Source organism: Chelonia mydas, chromosome 15 (genome assembly GCF_015237465.2).
Source record: "Chelonia mydas isolate rCheMyd1 chromosome 15, rCheMyd1.pri.v2, whole genome shotgun sequence".
Classification (NCBI taxonomy): Eukaryota; Metazoa; Chordata; order Testudines; family Cheloniidae; genus Chelonia; species Chelonia mydas.
Genome location: NC_057856.1, coordinates 17889309 through 17909008, shown reverse-complemented (window position 1 = coordinate 17909008; position 19700 = coordinate 17889309). Strand labels below are relative to the sequence as shown.

The window sequence follows — 19700 nt, the reverse complement described above, 5'->3', positions numbered from 1 at the left end:
ATAAAATACTTTTTTGAGGTATACATTTTAAAAAGAAATAAAGTTTCCATTTGTTGTATACATTTTTAGTTTTGTTTAGAGAAAATATTAGTCACAACCAGCAGGTTCTGCAAAATGAAACATGCATAAAGTAATTCCTTAACAAATTCACCACCAACATTATTGGGTGCAAGTAGGTAAATTTGTCCTAAAGGCTTTCCTCGAAATTAAAAGATTGCCTTTGATTTTTCAGTTTTAAAATACCTTACAGATCGTTAGCATGCTCAGCTTGATTTTGAAATGCATCATTTTGGCAGCAGCGAACTAAGGAGGGGCTTCTGTTAATATCTTGGCTTTTGCAGTATGCATTTCCTTATGCTAAACCCTAATGCAAAATGCAATTTTTGATGTTTAAAGTTGTATATGTTACTTATGCAATGCATAACCATACCCATGCTCTATAGTTTAAGCTGAAGAGGCTGTAGAACCAATTATGCAATCCAGTGTAAACACTCCTACAGAAACTATACATAATCCTTTTTCTTTGTTGTGCTATGCCATACTGTGTTTTAATATCGTCACATCTGATATTTTTGTACCCAAGCTCCCCATACACACTGTTGTTGAATTGAATAGAATAGCATGGGATATTATACACCACCTCACTTCTTATGTATAATAACACCGGTAACTAATCTGTTGCTTAGTCACTCCCAGGTGCACAACCAGAATGTTGTGTATTCAGTCTAATAGAATCTCTTAGAATTCTACATTTTCTCTTCGTTATAACAGTGATGAGGAGGAGGACAATAATCTGGTCAGGGGATGTCTCTTCCAGAATGTGTTGTACTAATTGCAAAAAGTGCAGTTTAGGGTTTGATATTTTAGAATGACTGATCATTATTAAACATTCACATATTTTTTGTCGATTATCTTGGGGGGGAAATGTGATTATGTTCTTGGAAGCCCAATGAGCCATTAATTCCATTAACACCTCTACACCAACATTCCACACAAAGATGGACTACAAGCCGTCAAGAACACTATCCCCGATAATGTCATGGCTAACCTGGTGGCTGAACTTTGTGACTTTGTCCTTACCCATAACTATTTTACATTTGGGGACAATGTATACCTTCAAATCAGAGGCACTGCTATGGGTACCCCCATGGCCCCACAGTATGCCAACATTTTTATGGCTGACTTAGAACAACGCTTCCTCAGCTCTCGTCCCCTAACGCCCCTACTCTACTTGCGCTATATTGATGACATCTTCATCATCTGGACCCATGGAAAAGAAGCCCTTGAGGAATTCCACCATGATTTCAACAATTTCCATCCCACCATCAACCTCAGCCTGGTCCAGTCCACACAAGAGATCCACTTCCTGGACACTACAGTGCTAATAAACGATGGTCACATAAACACCACCCTATACCGGAAACCTACTGACCGCTATTCCTATCTACATGCCTCCAGCTTTCACCCTGACCACACCACACGATACATTGTCTACAGCCAAGCTCTGCGATACAACCGCATTTGCTCCTACCCCTCAGACAGAGACAAACACCTACAAGATCTCTATCAAGCATTCTTACAACTACAATACTCACCTGCAGAAGTGAAGAAACAGATTGATAGAGCCAGAAGAGTTCCCAGAAGTCACCTACTACAGGACAGGCCTAACAAAGAAAATAACAGAACGCCACTAGCCGTCACCTTCAGCCTCCAACTAAAACCGCTCCAACGCATTATTAAGGATCTACAACCTATCCTGAAGGATGACCCAACACTCTCACAAATCTTGGGAGACAGGCCAGTCCTTGCTTACAGACAGCCCCCCAACCTGAAGCAAATACTCACCAGCAACCACAAACCACACAACAGAACCACTAACCCAGGAACCTATCCATGCAACAAAGCCCGTTGCCAACTGTGCCCACATATCTATTCAGGGGACACCATCACAGGGCCTGATAACATCAGCCACACTATCAGAGGCTCGTTCACCTGCACATCCACCAATGTGATATATGCCATCATGTGCCAGCAATGCCCCTCTGCCATGTACATTGGTCAAACTGGACAGTCTCTACGTAAAAGAATAAATGAACACAAATCAGATGTCAAGAATTATACCATTCATAAACCAGTCGGAGAACACTTCAATCTCTCTGGTCACGCGATTACAGACATGAAAGTTGCGATATTACAACAGAAAAACTTCAAAACCAGACTCCAGCGAGAAACTGTTGAATTGGAATTCATTTGCAGATTGGATACTATTAACTTAGACTTGAATAGAGACTGGGAGTGGATGGGTCATTACACAAAGTAAAATTATTTCCCCATGTTTATTCCCCCCCCCACCCACTGTTCCTCAGACATTCTTGTCAACTGCTGGAAATGGCCCACCTTGATTATCACTACAGAAGGTTTTCTTCCCCTCCTCCCCCCTGCTCTCCTGCTGGTATTAGCTCATCTTAAGTGATCACTCTCCTTACAGTGTGTATGATAACACCCATTGTTTCATGTTCTCTGTGTATATAAATCTCCCCACTGTATTTTCCACTGAATGCATCCGATGAAGTGAGCTGTAGCTCACGAAAGCTTATGCACAAATAAATTTGTTAGTCTCTAAGGTGCCACAAGTCCTCCTTTTCTTTTTGCAAATACAGACTAATACGGCTGTTACTCTGAAACCTGTCATTAATTCCATCATCATTGTTAGAGGGATGTTGGGGTTTGCTTTTGTTTTTGCATATGTACTTATTTTTCTAAAATTTTAACAAAATAATAACAAGTTGGGGCATTTTTCCTTCAATCATGGTTAATGTGTTAATAATGGCCTTTCTAGGAATTCCAGATTTGTTTTGCCTGGTGCTTTGTAGAGTGTGACCAAGAAAAAATAAAAAAGGGACCATCCAGCGCACTTTCACTTAAGCTCATCCAATAAACATAAAAATTAAAATGGCCTATTAAACTCTAACTGTCCATTCCCAATTTAGATGTTAAATGATCATAGCTAGTTTTTTTCATGTCTAAAGACAAATCCCTGACATCCTGAAGACTGTTCCCTTTTTGGCCACCGTTAGGAGGTTGGTTGCAATGCAGTTTTCACAGTTGGACAGGTCCGTGGGTATCTGGAAACACATTAGGCATGTGACTGCTTGTGAGCGTGTGAACTAGTATGGAAATGATAGATATTGCAGGGGCTGACTTATTCAGGTGACCATGAATAGCAGGTGGTCATAACTACAGGTTTCATTGCACTGCATATGACATGCTGAAATGTCAGATACAACATCTAGTTCTGCCTCCATTATTCCAAGATAACAGAAATTACCCTTGGGACTTTCACTCTAGTATCTGGCAGTATGTACAGATGAGGTATTTTTCTATCATAATTAACTGCAAATAATCTAAATATATTTCAAAGATACATTTCTTCATATCATTTGGAATCTTTTCATCTGCAGAGATATAAGTTCATGAGGAATTACTGAGATATTTACAGGTTTCAGAGTAGCAGCCATGTTAGTCTGTATTCACAAAAAGAAAAGGAGGACTTGTGGCACCTTAGAGACTAACAAATTTATTTGAGCATAAGCTTTCGTGAGCTACAGCTCACTTCATCGGATGAATGACGAGGATAGTTATTCCTATCCTGGCTAGTTTATAATAACAAAAATTGTGAGGGGAAAGGCTAAAGAAATGTAGTCTTAAAAACAAATGTGTAATTGTTTTGTTGGGAGTTAGAGGGAACACTTTAATCTTGAGACTTAGCTACCCCAGGCAAGAGCAATCAAACTGGAGGTACCACCTCCTGTATTCTTGTTCTCTTTAATTGGAGCCATAGCTTTGGATGCCCTGAGGCTGAGAGCCTTCTCTATAACTGTATGCTATGCTGCTTATGAAGGTTTTAAAGCGCAGTGGGGAAAAAATCTTTTGTTTAGACAGTTTCAGGTCCCGTCTCCCCCCCCCCCCCCCCATTTCCCATTTGGCAACTGAGAGTTCTATGTTGAAATTAAGCTGCCTGGCTGCTATAGATTTTGAATGTAATATGATACTCTAATGCTAAAATAGTTTTGCTACATGTATATTTTTAGGCCTGAAAAAGCAACTACACAAAACCAGAAAACACCAGGCTTGGTTGCTGAGGTTGCACGCTCAGGAACTCAGGGCCATGGTTTGCCTTGTAGGTGCAGCACTGATAACTTCAGGTATTTATATAGCATTCCGGAACTCAGATGACTTTTTTGGCTCTACCAGAGTACAAATTTTTTTAAATAAAAATATTTAGTGCATATTTTAACAATTTTACTGCACACCCGTGTGTCACTCTATTTATATTTTTAGGCTCTGATGAGAATGCATAGCACAGTTACAAGATTCAGTAAAAGATCCAATAAAACCTCGCTCTGGCTTCAGCAGAGCCGAAGCTCATGTGAGGGGCTCACATGGTGCAGAAGGTAGACAGAAGTTGGTTTGTTGTTGTTGTTTTAAATTGAACCTAGCCTTTAGTTTGTCCAAGCCCTTCCCGAGTGTTTTCCTACCCCTCCCCTGCCGGTGACTGTAAAACAGAAGGATGTAAAGTCCTGATTTCCTCATGATATGACATCTTTATGTAACACTGTGGTTAAATGCTTTCTTTTTCTATAGTCAGTACTCTGTGTGTTAGATGCATTTCTATAGAAAATGTTTTCTATTTAGGACGAGTGTCATTTTTAGAACTGACAGCTCGGATCCTGCAGTCTTGATGCAGGCAGTGCTGTTGTAGGCTGAAGCCGATGTCAGATAAATGTGAGTAAAAATGATAGTTATAGCCATTTAATACTGTATCTAGCTCATCACTTATACCTGCTCCTCAAAATCATATCTGAGCACCTTGGAAATTATCACAGGCATGGTATAAGGCCCCTCATATGGTCTAGTTAGTCTGATACTGTGCTATAAGTAAAAGGTATTCCTGAAAGGGCAATGTTATATGAAGAAAACAAACAACAGTACATGTCTTCATCTCAGCTCAGTTTTCACACTGCACCTCCAACCTGATGCCTGACCACCCTGCTTTGAGGTGGAAGGTTAAGCAAATACCACCGAATTTTATCATCTGGATTTGTACATTAGGGGCTGAACTAAGAATGCTAAATAAATCTCTGGGGTTGCAATCTCTATGAACCACTTATCCTTCGATCCCCCTTCCTTTGTGGAAAAGTGATATGTGGATTCTACTGCCTTCTGTTTTTACTTCACATTCCTACCTTCTCATTTCAAACCAGTTTTCTCTCTCATTTTTTCTCTCTGCAGTCAGGAGGCTACCCAGGGAAAGTGTGCAGATCCTTCACCGTGGATCTTTCCCTATTTTGCCCTTTACTATGCACCTCCTCCTGTCCCCTCTCCAGTTTTTAAGAGGGGCCTTAAAACTTGCCAGCTTTTCTGAAGATGAGGTTGCCTCGTGGTCTGCAGAATTTGCACTTGTACTGTGCTTGTATAGTTGATATAAGGAAATACCTTTAACACTGCAAATACCAAGGCTGTCTAACCGCATATCGTTATTTAGCTGTTTTAAGGCAACTGATGAGTTTTAGAGGCACCACTGTTTGTGTATTGATTTCACTCAGAAATTTGTAATAGCTGTAGAGATTTTATTTAAAACTACATTTTTATATACATCCTTTTTGGTAGTGCAATTTCCAGTGCTCTTGACCTGAGTTAATAGAATTAAACTTTTGTGTTTCATACTTAAGTACTTCCCTACCATTCATATTTTTCACATACCATTTTTCACCATTCACATACCCCATTTTATTACAAGTTGGTTGTATGGGATGATAGTGTGATATGTACTTGGGACCAGATCCATGTGTCTTTATGTATATGTAATTCCCATTAAAGTCAGTAGGCATTGGTGTTCACAGGGACAGCAGGATCATCAGATTTCTTACTGATGATTTATATTTAAAAATTCAGAAATAAGTATTTCCCCCTGTATTTTCCCTTGAGAAATGAGAGTAAGGAGGAAGAGCTTTTTGATATTTATTTACAATGTTCTCACATCTGGGTGTCATTTGTGACATCAAGTTTCTTCCTTTTTCTATCCCTGTGTCTTCCTTTAAATTCACTTGGAATTTATAAGTTCATGCAGTTAATGTGTAGTAGTAGGCCAATCTATTTAGCGGGCCTGTAGCCGGGCAATAAAGAGGTACCTCAGGTCATGCTGTGCACTCTTGTAAATGTATCCCAAATTAACCCTGATTGGCATCCAGTTCTCTTGCTGAAAAGATACAGATGTATACTCTCTCCAACATCTGCTCTTTCATGAGAAGCTGTACCATAAATTCAGGAACCCTAGTGACCTAGAGTCGAGGTAAGGGTTTGAGACGCTTTTACTGCCCTGCAGCGCAAGCAGCAAGCAGCATTTGAGAACCTGTCTGTGATTATTACCTGCATTGGAGCCAGGTTGCACAAGAAAGCCGCAGTTTCAATATCAGGATGCTGGTCCAGGGTCATATCCTACCATCTATTTTTATGCAAATCTCTCTTTGACTTCAGTGAGTGTTCTGCATGTGGGTGTTCTGTGTGTGGAACAGTAGCAAGGTATGGCCTGAAGTGTATAGTCTTTCTTGTGGTTCCATCTTATCAGGCAGGTCTGAAAATCCTTGTCCAACTGGTTTCTTTGCAGCTTATGTTAGCTAGTTCTTCTGCATCTAATGCTTCTAAAATTTAACCCAAGGCATAGCAGAGTGTCTTTACTTAAGAAGGGGGAAGGAAACCAGCCAACCTAGCTAAGAATCACAAGAAATAATGAAACTTCATACATCTAGGGTCCCACAATCTGTATGTGGAGTCCTTTGTTCCATGTGGTTTAATAATAAAAATCAATGAATTTCTAAATGTCAATAGAAATCCCTTGAAATGTACTTATTGCATCTACTATCATACATAATGATTTAATAATATAATAGTCACAATAACTATACGCAGAAATATAATATACTAATAATTATAAAATGCTCACACCTAATGATGTAATAATATACCAGTAATTTACATATATTTATTACATTTGAACTGGAAGGATCTCAGAGCACTTTACTGACTGATATTCACATTATATGTAAAGAACACTTCCTCCAACACTGAAATGCAGCCAGTTCTGGGGCTGCCTCAAGGCACTCTCAGTGTAATCCACAGAGTGAAACTGCAGGCTGAATTTAGGTGTGAGTACATAATTACACAAGACAGGATTTGGCAGATACTGGAGATAACATCTCTCTTAGTTATTAATCACGTTTATTATGGTAGGAATCAACCAAGATCTGGCCCTATTGTGCTAGGCATTATACAAACAGGGCGGAGTAAATGGTCCCTCCCTGAAGATCTTGTAATCGAAGTAGGATAGGTGAAAGGTAGGGGAAAGGGCTATAACACACCCCTTTATAATATATAATAACAACTGTCATCTTTTTTTGAGTACAATATCTATCTAGGAGTACATGTGGCACCTTAGAGACTATCAAATTTATTTCTCTAAGGTGCCACAAGTATTCCTTGTTCTGTTTGCTGATACAGACTAACACAGCTACCACTCTGAAAAATATCTATCTAGTTAGTTAGAAATTTCATGGTCTGAACCTCAGTGATCTGCCCCCCCCCCCCATATGCACGCTCTTCCAAAATGGGGTTACATCCCCCAATGTCTGTTAATGATGTCACGCTTTCCGCTGAGAAATGGGTAATAAAGGGTTAATAAATGATCAATAGATGTTGCAGACATGAATAGTATGTGTGTTATAAGCATTGCTGTTGGTTATAAGCAACCCGCCTATCAGACTCGAACAACTGAGTAACCATTTATTAAAATATATCAGTCATGCAGTGATTATATATTGAATAGACCGATTACCATTCATTTATCAACAGAGCCTTCATTTCAAGGTGACCATAAGTCATTAGACATCCCCTTGGTGGTGTTCCCCCCCCCTCCCCCCTTGATCCGAATTTATCCAGTGTCTCCCCCCCCGGTGACATTTGGACAAGCGAGGTTCCAAACGCTTTCCCCTTCCAGCTCTGCTGAGGACAAGTCCCCAGGATCTCCTGGGGGAGGAAGACGCTGCTGTGAGTGGGGGAAGGTTTCTCTGCGCAGCCAGCCTAGCTCTGGGGAGGAGAGATCAGTCTCTCGTGCCTGGATTAGTCTAGCCTGGCTCCGCGCTGCCGCCACCGCGAGTGCTGCCGCCGAGCCGCTCGCAGTTGCCTGCGGAGCAGCCTGGCCGGAGCAGCGCTCGTCGGAGGAGCAGAGCCCAGCGCGGGTTCTCGCAGCCCGGGCGCCGCCGCCCCTGCCGGTTCGGGGTCCCGCGGACGTCCACGCGTGGGAATAATGGCTCGCAAGGCTTGACGGCGGGAAAGAAGGAGCGGAAGAAATCTCCAGCCGGGGGGAGTCCGTAGATGCTGGGGGCGGCACGGTCCTTTGCTCTGCCGCCGCCTGCCTGATGCCGGTCGGAACCGGGCTGGCTTTGGCTTGGCCATGACCGCCGCTGCCTGGATCAGCACCATGGGCCCGCTCCTGCTCCTGAGCTGAGTTTCTGGATACAAGCGAGGGGTGTAGGGGGGAGGGAAATCAAACCACCCCCCCCCCCAGCACAACACACCACACCAACAGACGGGGAGGGAGGGAGACACAAACTTTGAGTTGGAAAAAAAAAAATCTCCGAATTTTTTTTTTTTTGGGGGGGGGGGAGGTAGGGGTGGGGGACGACGACGGGACAGGAAATAAAAACCAGCACCAGAAAGCGGCTTTGCCCCCTTTCCTTGCGCCCCCGCGCCCGGCTTCCCGGCGTGGAACCCGGAGCGCCCCGCTCCCGGGGCCAGGAGTGCAGCGCGCCCGGGGAAGACGCGGCGGCTGCAGCTGCGAGCGGAGGGGCTGGAAGGGGGAGCCGGGATCCCAGGGCATCTCCCTGGGTTGTTGTTTTTTACGCTTCTTTGTGCAAACAGAGCCAGGCTCGCCTCCCCCCCCGCCCCGGTAGCACCCGCCGGAGCTGATCAGCGCATTTTGTCTATGGATTAAGACTGATCTGGATTCCCGCCCGAACACCCCCGGGGTGTGTGTGTGTATATACATATATCTATTCTTTTTTTCGCATTGTGGATTATCCCTTCTTCCTGAAGTTGCCCAACTGTGCTTTTGATTGTATTGTAGCGGCTCTCCGGCAGCGTTGCAGCTGGGGTAAGTAAAAGCACATTTTGGGGGGGGGGGAGATTGGGGAAGACGCATTGTGTGTCGTCGTCCCCCCGCATTACTACCCCTACCCCTGTCTTTGCTCCACGGCCAGTTCAGAGCCTGTAGGCGTCATGTATTGTTTCGTTTTTGCACCTCTGTCTTGGGGGGGGGGGGGGTGAGTAGGGTTAGAAATATTTTTCCCCTTGCCTCAGGAGATGATGAGTTAAGTGGCTTTGCGGTCAGACAGGAGAAGGAAATCGCCCTATTTTCTGCCTGGTGCATGGTGGTTGGTTGTGTGTGTGTGTCTGTGTTGTTTTGTCTCTGTCAGTGAAACTGACGAGGTTGTTTAATTTTCCGAATCTTACCACAGGTTTTGTCCTTCTCATTATTTCTTCCTGCTTTCCATGGGGTTTCTTTTTCTTTTCTTTTCTTTGAGTGAGTTTTCCAGATGCATCCGTTGTAAAAGCACCAATAATCAGAAACTGTGTCCGGCTGCTTTGAAACAAACAGGCAAAAATAAAAAATACTCAATGCAGATTTATGGAAGTTTTTTAAAAAAAAAAAATGTTTAAACCAGACTTAGCAGGGAAGAACCTTCTGAGATGTGCTGGGAAGTGTGTCGCTTTTTCATAGGCAGCCTGTTTTTCAATCTGTTTTGCACATTCCTTCTGTGCAAACCACATATTCCCCCTCAGCTTAAGAAGGGGGAAAATAATAAATAGTGAATTGTTGCCTTCATCAGCAAACACAGGGCTGTATTTCCAGACCAGGGCTGCTGGAATCAGGGATCTGGGAATGATACAACATTTGAAACTTTGCCTTCACAGAAGGGACATGGGAGGAGATTTCTCTTGCAGATGTAGTGATTGTGTACAAGAAGGAAAGGGGTGCATGTGTTTCATTACCTAGTTTCCCTGTCTGCGGAAGGATGTACAACGGGAAAGGGAGATAAATGTTGAGGTTTCACACACAGCCCACGTACAACAGGAATAGTTAAAACAACACATAAGTAGAGAAACATTTATTAAATCCAAGCAATAAAGTAATATTAGCAGACCCCCCAAGGGACACACCTTCTTGTAATTTACAAGGGATCTTCAACATCTCAAAGGAAGGCATGCATAATGACTGAGAAACTCATTAGAATCAACAATTCCAAGCATAATTAACCAGGGAAACTGAACCTATTAAAGTGCCATATAAATGCCCTCAAACACAAGGAAGGAAGGAATGAAAGTAGTAACATGATCTCAAAATGACCTATTTATTCCACCCACCCAAACCAAATCTGTAGATTCATATGTAAAACGCTTCAGTACAGTATCCACAACTTGTCTCTTTTGGGTATTTTCTTGGCAGTTTTGTCCTTGTTCCAGAATACTTGTGTAGCAGATATATTTGTCCAAGAATACTGTTAATTAAAATTATAACAAAAATAAAGTTAAACCTCTGTTAGAAATTTTAACTATATAAAGTAGCTGATAGTTAAGAAGTTAAAAGTGGTCCTTAAGAATCTGTCCATTTTAACGTGGTGTCATTTGGCTGAACAAACACCTCAACAGCATTGTAAAGTCTAATGAATTGTGTAGGCAAAATTGAAATACAGGGTTTGAGTTGATTGCTTGGATGATGATATTGTCAATGTGTCTACTTTTCCCCACCATCTACTTAATAGGAAAGAAATATTTAATCCCATTAAAAATTCAGGATTGAATCTTTAAAAGTTATCAGTTTTTCAGGGATGAAGACACTGGGTAATCAAAGATGTCTTGAAAAAGGGGGTATTTGAATTCATTTTTAAACAGTGAACTAATGTTTTAGGGGATGGCAAAATCTTACAGAAGAGTTCTGTGTGTATGTCATCAGGCTGATAAATAACTAACCTCTGTACATATCCTTATTTCCTGAAAGATTATAGTATCAGAGATCCTTTTGACTTCATCGTATAAAAACAATTATTTCTAGATATCTAAGTTACTTACTGTTCTCAATGATTGCTTTGGGTCCTGGAGATTGTCTAACACAAGACTCCTCAGCTGGTCTACCCTCCACAATACCTGCTGGATTTATTTGCTTCATTATCCACCCCTGAAAGTAAGTCTGTCTCAACTGGAAAAGACTGTTAAGGTATTACATGGAAACAGAAGCTTCCTGTTCTTATTCCTAAGGAGTTAAATCTCTGGTCATCCCTGGTCAGAGTTTACTTCAGTGGTTTGTGTATATGTATAAATCCGATTTTCCCCACATGTAGACTTGCAAGGAAGGGAAGCTTGATTTCAACACACAGCATTAACTTCTTATAAATGATACACTTTTTAAGGTTCTTTTGAAGAATTTCCTTCATTAACATCAGTTCTCTAAAACAGCTGCCCCATTATATCTAAAAAATGTTATTTTAAAGGTGGATTACATTGAGTGAAACTGTAAGACTTATTTTTGCAAGGGACGCTGAGTCTATTTTTGTAAATGAACAGCAGTGTATGAAATGAGCAAAATATATTCCCATGTTATTTTATCAGCTGGCTTTGCATAAAGAGAGGCAATCCATTAGAACTGGTGGTACATGTTTGCCTAACATAATAGCAGCAAGACAAATAAGTCCAGTACCCTAATGTAGGAAAGGCGTCAGTGTATAGTTTAGAAGTCTGTTGCTAGCCTAGAGGTATTTAATATTAATTGGTATTTGCTGACCTTGAAATTGTACATAGGTTGAATATGAGTTCAAATACTGAACTTTGGTAAAGAGTGGAAATATTAGATTATTTCCTAACCAAAAGAACTACAAGAGATTTAGTGGAGTACGTGTTAACAAAAATTACACATGAAGGAATTAATTCCTTAGTGAACTAACCTTTGCTATATAATACATTGTTAAAGCATAGGCATATACTTCATTTTATACCTTAAATAGGCTTGCTTTTCAGCATCCTCGCATTGAATGACCCATAATAACCAAACACTCCAATCTGGATCTGAGGCAGAAATTGGTCACACTCTCTCACACAGATTTTAAGTAATCACAGAAGATTCTTTCAAAGTTAAATTATTTGTATAATCAGAATAGAATACACATCCTGGTTAATTTCAATGACTGTGTGAAATTACAAAATGACTTGAAGTCAGTCTGACATGCTATTTGCCAGAATGTGTTCTCTCTCACCAAATAGCACTGGTCAACAAATATTACTTGTAAATTAGGGAAAACACTTTGGTATCACAAATGGAAATATATTTTATTGTTTCTTGCGGTCTTTTGTGATGCTGAGTATGGGGTGGAAACAGTGACCCAGGTAGGGAAACATATGGATTTATCAGAAATTGTTTCCTAAGCTGATCAATTACCAGGAGATGTAATGAGAAATATAATCCTTAGGGAGAGGAAGGAGAAATTGCCATTACATAATATCTCTTGGGAGAATTTGTACATCACATAATGAAGTTGCTGTGGAGCATATTTCTGAAATGCCTGTGCATAATAATTTATACTTCAGACTTCTGTAAACAAGACAATACTGTAAAAAATTGGCAGTGACAGTAAAATTGGCATATTCCTTTGAGATTTTGGGGGGTGTATCTCTCTTTTTAGTAATTACATTTACAGAGGTTTGGTAACTTACTAAGAAATTAAAACTTCCAAAAAATATGAAACAGCAGTCATTAATTTTGTGTGACATATTTAATGCCAAAGATTAAACATTAAAAGGTTATACTTCTATCACAGCCCTCATTAAGTTATTTCTGTTTATCTGTGGTAGATTGATCTGAATGAAAAGATAATCTCTAACCTTAGTGAGGTAAACTCATATGGTTTTATCCATGTAGGGACAAAATTTTAATACTTCTCTAAATAAAAAATATGTATGCATAATCTTGTTTGATTTAATATGCCTAGTTAGCTGGATGTGTGTTTTCAGAGTCCTAGTAGTTAGGACCTCCAAAGACCTGAATTTCACCTATGGAATAAAATAGTTGTTAAAATAATTAAATATTTTTAAAGTTTCACTGCCAATTGTTTTAATTGGGAAATTATTCATTTCCACCCTCCCCCGTTCTCACCAGTTCAAGATGTTTATATTCGTATTCTAAATAGAGCTTTTAACTCTTGGGAGCTGAAAATCTAGACTATCACAATGTTATATATACTATTACATGTGGATTTAAAGTTTTGTAAATCTGCAGATGAACAGAATGAAGACTCATAAGAACTCTATAGCTAATGGGGAATTCCTTTCACTTGAGTACTAATTTAACATCTCTACTCATACTGGCAATTCCAATAGGTTTTTAAATGGCTTGTTAAAAAAAAAAAGTATCAGGTATTTTTTCTGCAGATAAAAACACATTAAAGTGTTATTTTTATTTCAAAAACAACCACCAATGTTACCGTGCTAATTCTAAGCAGTGAAGGCAGTATAGTGCCCCCTAGTGGTGATTTTGGTAATTGTCATTTGTGTAGTTAAACAATTTTTACTAGAAATAAAATTGCAGTTGCCTTATTTGAAGTACAGACCCTCCTTACAACACTTTATTGATAATGTTTTTCATATTTTGTATGCCATCTTGTGATTATTAAAGTACAGTACAATAATTCATTCAGGCCTGTCTCCCAGTTTCAAGGAGCTGATAACTTTACAATACTATGAGAGTTTTATTTTTGTTTCTTTAAAGTGCCAACAGTCTGTTCAAATCTACTTATGTCCTAAGTGAGGTGGTTCAAACTTAAATCAGTGTGGTTATGCTTGTTGTATCAATACATTATTTTCAAAGCTGGAACAGGATTTGGTTTTTCTGAAAAGATGCAAATTAGTGCCAGGCTTCAACATTGAGAGGTTAGACGAAGGACTTACTGAAGTTTCTGAAGCCTGTAGCAAAGGTCAAGAAGTACACCACCACCATCAGAGAGGCTCAAAATCTTAATATTATCAGCTGGAGAAGGAACTTGACAAGACAGCAATGCTTAGGGATGGTAATCAGAACCACAGTCATGTGTCACCAAACTGCCCATGTCTTTGCAGCTAGTCATTCCTGCCTTTACGCTTTCACGTGGAGAAGTCAAAAGATTACCTTCTAGTGTTTCTCGATGGTTGTAGAAATGTGCTGTTCTGTTTGTTTCCTTATTTAAATATGAGTTCGGGTAGTATTTTTATTAGGGCATAAATTGCAAAAGAAAGTAAGCTAAAAAGGCACCCTGTTCTCCTGTTTAAGGTTGTTTCGAAAAGGCTAAAACGTAATACAACGTTCGGTCTTTTAAAAATAAAACCTGCTTTTGTGCACATGCAAAGTGAGTTGGAGTGACGGAGTTTACTGTAACTCCATCATTTCAAGACAACTGAGATTTTTACATTGAAGTCAAAGATTTTCCTGTCTAGCTTGTAAAATGTAGATTTAAAAAAGATGTTTACTCTTAAAAGCATACAGTTTAGTTTGTGTTTTTGTGGAAAGTGTGTTACAAAGGACCATTTATGTGTTATTGAAAATGTGGCTGGCTAACCTTTACCAGCCTCATCTCATCATTGACTTAGATTGCAGTCCCAAGTAGCTACAAGAATTTTTATCTTGTATTAAGTGGGGTGGGAGAAAAGGATGGTTATTTGAAGCCAAAGGCTGATAATTTCATAGTGCTTCTGTGGGGAAAATTAAATCTCTACTTGGACTACACTCCTGCAGTGACTAGTTATAGTTTTCTAGCACTTGATACACAACGCCCTCCTGCCCAGAAGACACGTTCTGTACAAATCATTATTCTTCCATAAGTAACCAACAACAGAATAAAGAGTGTGCCATTAAGTCACCTACAAGTGGATCCTCACTCCAAAGCTCTAGGTTATAAAGCTGTAAAGTAGTTTGTCTGCAGAATAGTTGGAAATCCTTCACAAATACCTCTTTAACACCTGCCTCCTATCCCACTGTATGATTGGCTCCCTAGAAAAGCCTTCCATAGATGGTGCACTGTAATCCTTTTATGTTACTTCTTCAGTGCAGATTATGCAGCAAGAAATAATTAGGAGATTAATTTTCACCTGTCACTGCCAATAATAGATAACCTTGATGCAGTGACAGGGAATTTGCAGAACGGGAACGCATTTAACCCTGTAGCGATTGCCAGATGAAAAGTGGTTACCAGAATATGACCTCCCTGCTTGCTGGCATGAAAACTGAGAGAGATATTGGTCTTTCAGTGTTCTGGTCTCTTCATTGCCCTAGTTTTTGCTGCGTTAAACTCTCCCTGTACTATTAATGTGCCACGTGTGCACAGTCTAATCAGACACAAGAAGGCTTTGGAGACCTCTGTCGTCCAGTCTTTTTATTCAGATACAGTTCTGTTGCTTTTCATTATTTCAATTCCCAGTCTGACTGATACACGTAGCAGCTAGAGAAAGGAAGATACTAATGAAGATGGCTTCATTAGGCAGTGTGCAGTGTTGTCCTTGCCACTATCCACCAAATGCAGCTGAAGAAACGTCCCAGAAGTAATTGTGCATTTGGGGATTTTCAGAGAAGGAGAATTGAGGCTTTTCTAGTCCCTTTCAAAATTAATTGCCTGCTCTTTTCATGTGAGCTTAAAAATACATGCTAGACACTAAGGCAACAAAGGTAAATTTTAAAATAAATCCTCTCCCTCTCCTTTTTGTGTGTGCTCAAGTTTAAATCTACAATCTGTTGAAAATGTAATGGGAAACCAGCCTACAGAAAATGCCATTATTCATATCATCCCGAGCTCATTTATTTTATGTGCAATAGTAATGATAAGACAGTCTGCTTGGCAATGTTGATAAGCTGGGAAATATCTCAGAGCTATTTGTAAAAGTTAAAGCAGATCTTGGTACTGAGCGATAAGGAAACTGTGATGAGCCTTTTGGCAATCTGCTGAGCTAGAAGCTAATAAAGATTTTAATGGGAAGACCTCATTAGGATTAGGGAGAAGATCTATTATCTCAGATTTACACAACATAAACATTGGGGCAACTTTAAATTTTTCCTTTTTATTCATTAAATACTATTGCTGAATGTGAAACCTTATAAATCCAGTCTGAATCTTTGTGTGTGTGTGCCAGGAGCCATTGCCAGCTGTTTGCTGAGCAAAGATACAAGGCCAGCTTGTATTGCATTTGCAGTACATGCAAGGAATAACAGAGCGTCATATTTTTAGGGAGCTGTTCAAATTTTGTAGGGACAGAAATGTAATTGATGTTTGGTGTTCGGGAATCATTGTCTAGGAGAGCAGCCTTCCTATCCCTTCTGCACGGTGAAGGTTGTCTTCATAAACAGATTTGCCCACTGCTGTCTTGTGTATCTACTGACAACTAGACTGAAATAGTAGGGATGAATGGGGTGTTAACCTCAAATCCTATGGGAGGTCGTATCACCAGTGCAGCTAGAGCCACCTTCAGTGTAACCAGGTTGAGACAATTGACATGCTTCGATGGCCCCATTTGCACAGCAGAGCTGAGTTAAATCCCAGCTACAGCCTGATAATCATGTTACAGTCCTGCTCATGAGCAAGGTTTAAACATGGAACATTCACACTGTGAGGAATCATGCTGTGCACCATGTCTGGACTCAGCCTGGTTACTACCTGTATTTAGTAACTTCTGTATGTGCACAGTGCATATGGGCCTCAAAAAAGCCTTGATTTACACAGGCTTTTGGGGTGTGTTTTACAACCTTGCTTTAAGGACTGTTCAAACTATATTGTGACTGAATTGGATTATAATATGGTTTAGATTGCCAGCATGAATGCCAAACAATTTTATGTCCAGGTAGAAAAACATATAGGAACATTGTTTAGTTTGGGGTTTTTAACTCTGCTTGAATCTGTTCACACTATGTCCAAGCCATGTTGGAACCTGGTTCTGCCATAAAGGAGTTTAAACCATGTTATTAAACATAGTAAAAATCCCCATGTATACAGGGGTTCTGTCACTTTGCACGCTGATACGGGAGCGCCTTTAGAACCTTGCTAATAATAATTATTTTAAAGATTGGTTGTTACTACAGTTAATAACAGAGATTCCACCATTTTTTTTCATTATGTGAGGCAGCTCTTAATAGAGTTATGTCTTAATAGAGAATGTCTGATGGACCGTCTCCCCTCCCACCAATGATCAAATAACGTCTTTGGCAACTACAGCAATTGATTATGGGGAAAAGTAATGTTAGGAAAATATGGTAAAGCATTTTTAGTTTCCTTAATGTGACACAGTGGCTAGAAACCAAAAGGAGAGCCAGCACCCTGCGACCAGCCAGCTTTCCACGAACTATAAGCAAGTGTTCTCCAGACCACTGTTTGAGAACCACTGATTTATTATGTTTGTGGGCCTTAAAGGGACACTCTGTACAAATTTTGTATGCCAGCATTTCTTTGGTTGGGGAACCTACCCACTATGTCATTTCCCTACCCCTCTTCTCTCCTTGAGTATTTCCATCCCCTAGCCCCTCACCAGCATGGAACCAGATGGGCAGAGTTGGAGGAACAGTGCCATGCACTTACTCCTAAGGACAAAGAAATTCACTACCCTGGGTTGGTGCGAAACAGCACTGTCTATTTAAACCACTAGGGCCATGCATAAATAATACACTGCTCCAGGAAGGTTGCCATTTAAACAAGGTTTCTACGATTTGTGTTTGATATGAATGAAACTTTTTGTTTTGTCTGTAGACCTCAGCGGAACTGGAGCTGCCTCGTATCAGGAGTGGCTTGATAACAAGCAAGGTATGAGATCAAGTCTCTCCAACATGGGCACTTGAGACTGATTTAGCTTGGTTTTTCTCAGCTGAATTGGTCTTTTTCTCTGTCTTTTGCTCTTTCTTTCTCTCTGTCTCCAAGCCAGTGCTTTGCTGACAGTTCCATGGCAGCTAAAGGCTAACTTGTTAGCTCAGGGCCTTGTTACAGGCTTGTCACGTGCCCCAAGTCAGCCTTCCAAAACCCCAAATTCTCCATCATTAACAAACGAAAATGGAATGCTGTAAAATGAAGTGGCATCTGCACCCAATAATAGTTTTTACCAATTTAATTGTATGGTTAAGGGGAAAAATTTATGAAAGTAAACAGAAACGTTGAGTTAATGCAAGACACATGCTAGTGTACTTTAACACTAGACTTTCTGTGATTTTTTTGTCAGTTTCACTGACAGACTGGTTCGAACTTGTCCAACCCACAGTCTTTTCCTGTGGCAATGTCATTATGAGCTGGATAAGTCTCGTGTGACTTAAGGGGGAAAAAATCTCTTGTTCCTTCACTGTAGGCTTTGAAGAGATAATCTTGTCAGTAAAATTTGAAGATGGGAAAGTATATGGGGACAGGATTCAAAGCCAGGTTATTTCTTCTAATTCAGTAGCTCAACAGAGTATTGGGGGTCTTATGTCCCCCTAGGAGGTCTTCTCTAAAAACTGCAATTGCAAAAACTTGTCTGTTACTGTAGAGAGAGCTGTGTATTTAGTGCTGAAACCTGTATTAATAATCAGTGAGGGAAAAATATGCTGCCTTCAGTCCAGAATTTCATTTATTATGAGCTATAGCAAGAAGATAAGGGGAAATAATTATCTTAACCTCGTCATAGTAACAGTGGCAGGGTTTCACGCTGCTGTTGACCCGGATCATGTGATAGCAACAAAGAAGCAAGACTATCCTTTGCTGAAATTCTGATCCTTCTACATTATTGTCCAAAACAGAACATCCGGGAACAAAAGAACCTCATGGGTTTCATTGTTTGGTTGGTTTAATTTTCTGACTGGGCCTCAACTATTGCTACGTTCCCATCTTCTGATGATAAATGGACTTTGCAAATCAAAGATGGAATGAAGTGCCTTTCCTGGCTGTGGTTTTTTAAAAAAAAATTTAAGCCATTCTCCTCTCCAGTTACCTTTACACTAATCTTTCACTATTTTCTACTATCGATTGTAGTAAATACCTAATCATCGCTAAGCTTTCCTTTCAGCCGTGAGAGCCAGCAGGCTGGGCTGGAAGAATTATAATCAATGATGGTTTCTTGATTAAATTAAGACTGCAAAAAGGTTGGAGTCCTCTAAACCATTCTAGTTCAGGGGTTCTTTGTGGTAGGCAAATAGCTCAGTCTCTGGAAGAAGATTTTGTCCTATTATGTTTGCTTGCTCACTCGTTTTTTTCTTTTTGATGTTTTATGGGAAATAATAGAATTTTCCTATTTTTTTAAAAAAAGAACTACTTCCACATTCAGTAAACATTTTTAGAGCCATCCTAATATGCCAGAAACTCATTTTTAAAAGGTCGTAGACTTTTTTCCTGTCTTTTCACCATTCTTGTTGATTATCAAGATGGAGGGGTGTGTATATAATCAGCAAAGCTGTCTAACATTAAAGTGCCTAGATATTTATTATTATGTATTTGTCTGTGGTAACACTCACAATATGTCCAGCCTTGCTCACACTGGAGCTCCCTCCTCCATCTCCTTCCACTTAGCAATACGAAAAGAGCAGGATCGTCATATCCATTAACACTTGTTTATGAGCCTCACATTGA

General features: G+C 40.0%; 1 protein-coding gene across 28 annotated transcripts in view; it reads left to right on the top strand.

Annotated features, from left to right (window-relative positions):
* The window catches only part of FBRSL1 (fibrosin like 1), a 733202-nt gene that overhangs the window by 588104 nt on the left and 125398 nt on the right, over positions 1-19700 (top strand). For 18 of the 28 annotated variants that reach the window (XM_043529080.1, XM_027817327.3, XM_027817326.3 and 15 more), the window contains one exon: positions 17862-17915. The exons of the other annotated variants lie outside the window; for them this stretch is intronic. In XM_043529080.1, coding sequence (XP_043385015.1) covers positions 17862-17915 — 54 coding nt within the window. The remainder of the gene's footprint in view (positions 1-17861; positions 17916-19700) is intronic. 28 annotated transcript variants of the gene reach the window in all.